The following is a 9,730-nucleotide window of genomic DNA, read 5'->3' as shown; positions in this document are numbered from 1 at the left end:
CACAGCGGGGACGCACAGGGATGCCCAGATAGGTATCGGCTCCACAGATAAATATGGGCGCTTCAAGAGGCATCATTTTGTTCCTAGGTTTGATCCGAATTGCTCTGCAGCAGAATCTCACTCAAACAGAAGTTATTTGATCCCACTTCGAGAGAATCTAAAGAAGTATCCTAAAATCAACCAAGGATACGCACTGCTGCTGGCAAAAGGAGTGCTCAAGTTTGCCCTAAAAGTTTGGACATGACCAGTCTGCTTAGCCCGCGTCAGTAGGGTACCGACCTATGCGTTATTAATTACAAATTTGCAAATATTGGAAGATTTGAAGATGAATAGCTCGGACATATTTTGCAAGTACGATGAAATAGGTAACTTTTCAAACTCGTCATGTTTGAACAGGACCGGCCCGCTTTACAGCATCATCGACCTAGCGACCTTTATGCACATTTTCCCGTCCATTTACGGCATTCTTTGTTCAATCGGAGTTATTGCCAATGGTTTGGTCATTTATGCGGTGGCTACTTGTAAGAAGAAAATGGTATCGGACATTTATGTGCTGAACTTAGCCATTGCCGACATGCTCTTCTTGCTAGTCATGCCCTTCAACATCCACCAACTAGTCAGAGACAGACAGTGGGTTTTCGGAAACTTCATGTGCAAAGCAGTGGTTGTGGTGGACGTAAGCAACCAATTTACAACGGTGGGAATTGTAACTGTCCTATGTATTGACAGGTAAGTCTACCCTTATGATGTCGATTACAATTAAATTGCACTTCACATTATTTGTGTCTCATTTGCAAAGGCTATAGGACAGACAACCTTTTTTTTAATGGTGATAAATTAATGATTCAATTCAATTCAATGTAATTTGTTTGGGACTATATTTACATTTACATTAGGATAATCCTATTCTCCATCCTATATACAGACATATAATCCTAGTCACAGGTGGGCCTATGATGCAAGGTACACCAGGCAGTGTAGTGTCAATAACTCAGAGATTACCAATTGATTGTCAGATATAATCAAGGTTAATTGACAGGTTCAACCATCCTTGATGTATTGATACTGCTCATGCATACAAAACTGGTCAATTGCAATGTACCTGTGAGCCCTGGAGATTATTTTATTATCTGACTCATCTAGGATCATTGAAGCACAATACAGTGAATTACACAACATGTCACAACAACAAGAACCAAGCGCACGTACGCACACACACACACACACACACACACACAGACACACACACACACACACACACACACACACACACACACCACATTAAATTCTAAATGTTCCCATGACGTCCATGTTTTCTGTTCGGTAGTAGCATACATGCAGCCTATTTTATCTTCCAGAACATACATGCATAAAGGCACATGAGGTGTAATTCAAAAGAGGACGTTAAAGCTGAACAGAAAGAGGGCTTTCATAGTAGAGAACAAAGTTGTAGAGGACGGTAATTTGTCCTTATCCCCAGGTTTGATTGAACGTCACACAGAGTCTGTCTCTCCACCATGAAAATAAGCCTTTTTTCAGTTAACAAAGCAACAAAGGCAGATCTGCTCAATCCAGAAGTCTACACCAGATGGTGTCACTGTAACATGAGATGTGTAACCGAGTTGAGATGGCAAAACTAACTCCTCAAATTGAAATACCCCCACCCGCACCATGGAATTGCTAGCTTTTCAGTGGCATAACTTGCTGGCTTACATTGGATATCTTGGTGACGGTCACGTGTGTTGGCAATACAGAGGATGCAGGTTGAGAACAGATGTGTTTTGCAGATAGCATTGTGACTGCCAATAGCCCCTGGTCCTAGCATAGATTAATTTTTCTTATGATGACTGATGGATAGATGATTCACTGACTTAGACAAATGTATCAACAAGTAAGTCGCTTTGGATAAAGGCGTCTGCTAAATGCCATAAATGTAAAATAAATGTAAACGTAAATGCAGATATCACTGATCACTGCAGGGTCATATGGACTCATTTCCGCCCAGCCATCAGATAAAGCAATCTCTATATTAATATCTGCATGTGCTCAGGCACATGACTTTCTGTATCTACTCTTTATCAGGTTGATCTAGGTTGTTGATATCTCCTCCATCACTGTGTGTGAACCCATAGTCCTGATCAGGTGAGAACCACCAACAAGGGTTGTACTGTTGTGTTCGTGATGTCAGGAACAGAATGGACAGGTTCAGCTGTTTGAGGAAATCCAGTTAATGTAATGTACTGTACTGGCATATGACTAGGCTGTAGGGTTGATACAGTAAGGTGTTTTTGTTTGTCATAGGCCCATGGCATACATATTAGTTATTTACATAAATTACATTTTAGTCATTAAGCAGATGCTCTTATCCAGAGCAACTTACAATAAGTACATTTGTACATCCCACTCATCACAACACTTTCTATAAGAACTAGAAAAGGAAGTTCCTGAAGAAACTTTCTGGTCTTGCAGAGTCTAATCTGGGTAGGATAAAGTTAAAAGATGGTTTTGACTATATATAGATAGCTTTGCTGGGAAGTTCAAACAAAATGAGATAGATAAATATACAGTATTTCAATCTATATCGTATCAACATAGTAGCTAAAGTCTGCAATGAAGTTCTTTAAGTGGGATCAGTCTACAGTACACATTCTAAAGCTGAATTGAGGTGTCAAGCTTACCCAATCAGCAGACAATTGTGGGCCAGATCTGGTCTTGTGGTGGCACATATGGCTGAGTGCCGGAAACAGCAAGTATTATATGGGCCAGACCTGGTCCAAATGTGGAGGGCCAGCCCCATTTTGTTTATGGGCCAGCTCTGTAAAGTGATATCTGGCCCTGATACTTTCCTGTCACTTTTGGTCTTAATGTGGGGGACCAGTACTGGGTGACCGTTTGAATTTTGCTCATGGGCCAGCCCTGGTATGAAGAATGTGGCCCTGATATGTTCCTGTAGTTACTGGGCTATCTTTGGTCTAAGTGTGGTTGACCAGTACTGGGTGAGACCAGATGTTTATGATGGGCCAGCTCTGGTACCCATCATAAACATCTGGTTTATCTGGTACGTCCATTGGCAAACTCTGGCTTGAGGTATGTAGCCAAATAAGTTACTGTAGTTGCTAGGTCATTCTGTGAATGCTATTCCATGTCTCCCCTTGCACCCTTCTTGTTCCTCCCTCCTCTTCTCCCCTTACTTGATTAGCCCTAACATGAGGAATATTGATCCACTGCTGGAAACAATATAGTAATATTTAGTCCTTGCCAATGAGAAGATGAATCATAAATTCTGCGACATATCTTGGAATGGATAAACTGGTGGGTTTTCAAAGCACCTGTGAAATTGTCTCATGCAGTCCCAAGTCACATCCCAACCCAATTGACCCAACAGTGTTTTGACTGTGGAACACTGACAGACTCATCAAAGCCAGATGAGAAACATACAGACAATCTAAAGAATTCTAGACTCTGTAAACTTGGTTTTGATTAGTCTGTCAGCGTGAGAAAAAAAAAAGAAGCAGACTGACAAAATCTGAGCCAAGCTGAGATAAGTCTAGATTTCATCAGACAGACTATCTGTGTTTTGTCAGTCCTGTAAAACAAATTACTGGACTGACAAAACAAAATCTATACATATTTATTTCTGAACAAATTGGATAAGTATTCAAACAGGTAGCACATCAACTTCCTCTGACTTCCAAAAGCTCCCTCCATTTATATAGTTATAGTTAAATTGTAGTTAACCTGACTAGAATGGATTTTGTCAACATTTTTGATCTGTCCTTAAGTTAAATAAACACCCAGCACAGCTTGGATTTGAGTCTCTGTATTGTGTGTGGGGAATATGTTGTCTCGAGTCTCTGTATTGTCGCTGCTGCCCTCCCAAGTGCTCAAACTGTTTGCCTTCCCTTAAATTATATGTTTGTGATATTTTATGTTATAATCAGATGGATCCCAATTTGGATAGTAGTATTTGGGCCAGGAGAAACTTATGCTGCATTCATGGCATGTCATAAACTAGGAAACTCAGATATTTCCAACTTGGTTTTAGAAAGATGACACCTACTTGCAGTGTCAACACCAAACAATAGTAAGCTCTACGCAAATAACTTGCATTTATTTTAACTCAGAGCTTCGGAGTTTCCGACTTGTCATGCATGCAGCATTATCCATGCTTTTGGATTTGTTGAAACAAACTACTGCTAACATCAGCTAATGTTAGCCCTCGCTAACAAAGAAATTAATGCTAGAGGCATTAAACCAAGTTTTAAACTTCACAACGAAATCTACTCAAATCGCATCAAACTAGACACTTGGTTATATGTGAATTTGTGGTGATTTGGCCACAAATTTCAAACTTGGTCAGTATTTCATCTATCATGAAAAAGTCATTTAATTGGGTGTCAAAAATAAACACATAGTAAACTCAATTGAAATGTTGACTCATCCCACTTGGAATAAAGGAACATAACTATAGTTATCATACAAATGTGAACTTACAATGATCTGGTATACCATACATAAGGCTGGATCTCAGCACACTTAACAGTGCATTTATAAATGGGCCTGTTATGGTTTGCTATAAATAACCAAATCTTGGCCACAATACAACCATAAGTGGGTCCGGTCTGGCTGCAGTACAGTTGCCAGATCTTGACCACAATTTGAGTAGAACAAGTCCAGATCTGATTGCCATTACTAAGCCAGGCCGTTGCCACAAATAGGCCAAGCTTGGGCCAGAAGTGGATCTGGTGTTCGTACCCAAGCCCAATCATCACCACGTAAAGGCCACATCTTGGCCGGCATGTGGAATGATGTTCCAGAAGTGGGCCAGGTCAAGTTTCCATTTCTATTGTCACACAAAGGCCAAGCCTGGGCCAGAATGTTGATGTGGCCCTGGTACAATTTTGTTCCCTGAGTCAGCAGTGGCATGAAAATGCCAAATCTTACCCAACATGGATGTGGCCCAGTTACTACTTGAAATTATGGCCTAGAAATTGACCAGATACAGTTACCACATCTAAGCCTTAAGCAACCAGACCTGGCCCATATCTGTACCATTTATCAAGTGATAACTGGGCCACATCCACATACTGTACCGACCAAGGTCTGACCTTTTTATGGCAAAGATCAGGCTCAGGTATAATGACCAGAGTCGGTCTACTTCTGGCCCGGCCAACAAAGTCGTACCTGGGCCACATCGTAAAGTTGGATTGGTGTGAATAGCTTAAAGGAGTTTTTTTCCCACCGCTACTCCTACAACTTTTAAGCGATTCATACCAATCCAACTTAAAAATGTGCAGAGACCTCTAACTTGCGTTGCTTACATTTATACCTTTATTATCATTATACTCTTTTAACTATTCAAACATGAAAGTGCAAATTTTAACAAAAAGGTCTATGGAAACCAAAGGATGCAATGGACAACCGCTGCTCTTACACCTTTCAAGCTATTCACACCAATCCAACAGTTATTCTGATACCGGTTATACTTTTTAAACTATTCAACTTTTTGCAACTCCAAAAACATTAATTAGTTAATATGGTGTTAAAAACTAAACTTAACTTAAAGCTGGAACTTCACGATTTACAGGAAGTTAATGGCAGCCATTACATTGCCTGGCAACTAGTTTTAGATTAACTAGTAATTATTTGTTTTTAAGATGAATTACGCAAATGTAATGTGCCTATAGTATTACAACTGATAAAAACAGCCATTTGGAAGATATATCATGAGTGCATGTGAAAAATTAGCTAGCTAGCTATCTTGCTGGCTAGCAAGTTTCTGATATCTCCAGCTATAGCTAGTTCTGTCTTTTACAAATAGACTCACTAGATAGGATGCCACTGTTCAATATAATCTAGAAATATAGCTAGCTAAATAACTAGAAAGCCAACTATAGTTATCCGTCATACTTATTAGTTGCTGAAGCAAGCCCGCTAATACTGTAAGTGCTACAAGCAGTCACAGTGCTAGAGAAAGGGAAGACATTGCTTTAGCCTCTCTCGTCAGATTAGTGTAAAACAAATGACTAGTAACGGTTTATTTTACTCTCCTCTATTTACTCAGTAATTACCCAAGTGAACTTTATCCCATAATTACTTCTCAGTTACCTGGTACTTCATTCTTACTAATACCAGAATGTACCAATGGTTACCAAGTAATTATACCAGATAGATACCATTAGGACTGTGAAAATATCAGCAGCAATAGAACTATAAAATAAAGTGCATCAAATGACTCAGAACTAACATAATTAATTTAATTTCATGTGTATCAGTATTCAAATCTGACAGGCTCAGAACAGCTAATATGTGGTACTGTATGAATAGCCTGCATTCAAAAGTATTTTTTTCCGGAAGTATTTTGATCCACTGCTCTCGCTGGCATGACAAATAGACATATCTAGGGGGGGTACTGAATTCTACAGAGTGATCTCTGTTCAGATAGCAGTGATCACACACTGTAGCCTTTTTACATTAATGGGTCACCTCTTCTGTTGTTCAGCAGGCAGCAGGGGCACATCGAAATCTCACTTCTCAATTGAGCAACTGCTTGCTAACAATGCCTGTGCAATGCGCCTGCAACATCACACTGTGTTCCAATTCGCACAACAGTAAACAAACAGATGTACAGTCCCCCTCCTTACTGAGTACTCTTACTCTATATAACACACACACACACTCCAGCATACTAATTCCTTTATTTATCTATTTACTTATTTATTCATTTATTCTGAAGGATAAACAGATCATTTCATAATCCATCGAAAATTAGCTTGATATTCCCAAGTGGTTTTATCATGTAACCACGTTTGTTCCAGATGGTTGTGTCCCTTGACAGACCTTCTCTGCAGTTGCCAGGGAGGAAAATAACAGATAAAAGACAACTGTGTGTTCCAGATTTGTGCTCCAGCAGAGCGATTAACTAACCAATTATGTAATTATGTTATAAACGCCATCTCCCCAGTGTCTGACCAGTGTTAAACTGTTTCCATGGTTCCCAGGTACATCGCTATAGTCCACCCCACCTCTGAGCGGAGGACCATCCAGTGGACCATCATCATCAACTTCCTGGTGTGGGTGGGCAGCTTCTTGCTCACCATCCCCGTCATGATGTACGCCAGGGTGGTCCGCAAACGTCACCATGAGATGTGCATGATGTACCTGGACGGGCCTGAGGACATGTACTGGTACACCCTCTACCAGTCCATCCTGGGCTTCATCCTGCCCCTCATCATCATCATCACCTTCTATTCCCTCACCCTCTTCCATGTGTTCCGTTCCATCCGCCGGGTCAAGCGCAAGCAGTCAGTCTGGGCCAAGAGGGCCACCAAGACGGTTGTGATGGTCATCGCCTTGTTCCTGGTGTGCTGGTCCCCCTATCACGTCATCCAGGTTATCAATCTGAGCAACAACACGCCCACCAACGCCTTCATCTATGCCTACAATATCAGCATCTGCCTGAGCTACTCCCACAGCTGCATCAACCCCCTCATGCTGCTCATCTTTGCCCAGAACTACCGCGAGCGTCTGTGCCGCAGGAAGGAGCTGCGCAGCTCCCAGCACTCCTCCAAGACCACCGTGGTCAAGACAGACGGATCCAGTGTGGCCGGCGACCCCAACTACCGCTGCACCGTCATCTAGACAGAGCGCTGCTGCTCACTGTGTGTGTGTGTGTGTGTGTGTGTGTGTGTGTGTGTGTGTGTGTGTGTGTGTGTGTGTGTGAATCAGTGATTGCTCCAGTCCCATTAGTCCCTAGTCTATAACTCTGTTATTTACCAAGAGAAACATTTCCTCTCTGCCCAGGTGAATAGTACCCAAAAAGCTCAATCACTGTACCATCATCCAGGGAATGCAGTGGAACCATGTATGAATAGAATGTATTGGTGGTCCATTTTCTGGTCCCCTCAAGTGAACTCAGTGTTCTACAGTCATTGGAACATTAATGAACTTCTGATCTTCATGTTGTACAGTACATAAAACTACTGCTGCCACGTATTCTAGGGCCAGCAGTTTCTGAAAGGATTGAGATTTAGTGCTTAAAGTACCCAATCAACTGTCACAGTTCCACTGTCATTTTAGACAAAGTAGTGCTACAGTGTGAACAGAATGTGTGGCCTCCTGAGCTCCAAGCGAACTGTTCTACTGCTTAGAAATACTCATTAATAACACTCATTAATAGCTAAACCATATACATGTAGCCACATTATTGTACAGCTGCATCATCACTGAGGAATATTAATGTACTTTATTACTTTGTTTTCATCCTCTTTGTCTCCTCTGGAGCACACCATGTGTCTATTCATCATCGATGTCCTCCATGGCTCTCCGCCACCTCTCTCTCTCTACCTCTCACCCTTTCTCTCTCTCTCTTTCTCTTTCTCCACCTCTCACCCTCTCTCTCTTTTGTTCTCTCTCTTTCCACCTCTCACCCTTTCTCCCCCCCCCCTCCACCCTTGTCTCTTCTGCCCAGTCTCCTAGCAGATGACCCCTACTGTGTCAGGGTTGTGTAGCATGCAGCAACCTCAGCTGTCCTTTGACCGTCTCCTGTCTTGAAATCATGTCTGGGTGTGAGTGACCCCATCAGTGGGGACGTAGCCTTGCACACCCAGCTTCCCGCAGGGAACTTGTGTAACTGTGTTATTGACATGGCCGACTGGAAGCCATCTTTAAAACAGCATGAGAATGCTTTCTTGGAAAACAGACAGTATTAATATTGACGTTGAAGTAGATCAACAAGTTGTCATCTGGGAGGGGGGGTTTTGACTTACTTCACTCTTGGGAAATCTAATGAAAACATGTACTGTTCCTGTTATTCGCATCATGATACAGATGATATATTTTGGTGTGTTTTTGCTGTGGATTTAATCGACCTTGGATTTGCTTAAACTGTTTCATTAGCTCTAGTGTTTGGTCCTCGGTATTTGTAAAGAGCCATCTGGACTCTCTTGTTGAACGAGGGATGTGTAATTGTGTATTGATGTGTTACAAGACACACTTTTAAGGGGGAAAAGCTGTGTATATTGAAAGCCGAATGCAGCAATATGAAGGAAAAGGTTATGTAAAGTCAGCAAATTATAAAGTATATATACATATATATATATATATATATATATATATATATATATATATATATATATATATATATATATATATAGAGAGAGAGAGAGAGAGAGAGAGATATAGATAGATACTGAACAGCACTGTAGCACTAAATATTATAAAGAATTGTATACATGCATTACATACTACATAAAAGCAACATGTTCACTTTTTCATATTCACAAATCATGTTTGTTGTCACACTCTACCCTATGTATGGTGCTACCTTACAACATTATGAGTAAGCGTATACATATGTTATAAATGGTATTTCAGATCAGTTTGTTATGGTTGATAACACCCTATATGGAACACTTGTTATTACATTGAGTGACAATCCTTGATTTGTGTATGATTGCAGAGGTAAATCATAATTGACTCAATCTCCAAAGCAACTACTGTATGTAAGCGCTGTGTTTGTAATCGTTCATAAAAAATTATCCAAAACATGTGAGAGTGTTTTTATATGATGAACATTAAAATGTATTAACCCACAGATCAGATTACAGTAGGCCTACAATTCATATGACATAAAACATTGCAATTTGTATTCAATTAATTATATACAATAAGAACAGTCAAGTATGATTTAACATTCCCCAGCCTGACTCGGATCACCCTGATTGAGCTA

General features: G+C 40.7%; 1 protein-coding gene across 1 annotated transcript; it reads left to right on the top strand.

The window, feature by feature from the left end:
* Positions 1-325: 325 nt before the first annotated feature.
* mchr2b (melanin concentrating hormone receptor 2b) lies at positions 326-7,641 on the top strand (the record flags this gene model as incomplete). The annotated part of the gene is made up of 2 exons (XM_083686568.1): positions 326-729; positions 7,002-7,641. 2 exons carry the CDS (start codon positions 326-328, stop codon positions 7,639-7,641), a joined length of 1,044 nt encoding a protein of 347 aa, XP_083542694.1.
* Positions 7,642-9,730: the final 2,089 nt, after the last annotated feature.

The sequence above is a fragment of the Argentina silus genome, assembly GCF_951799395.1.
Source record: "Argentina silus genome assembly, chromosome: 15".
Classification (NCBI taxonomy): Eukaryota; Metazoa; Chordata; class Actinopteri; order Argentiniformes; family Argentinidae; genus Argentina; species Argentina silus.
Note: the sequence above shows the minus strand (reverse complement) of the source record. Positions and strands in the feature narration are given on the sequence as shown.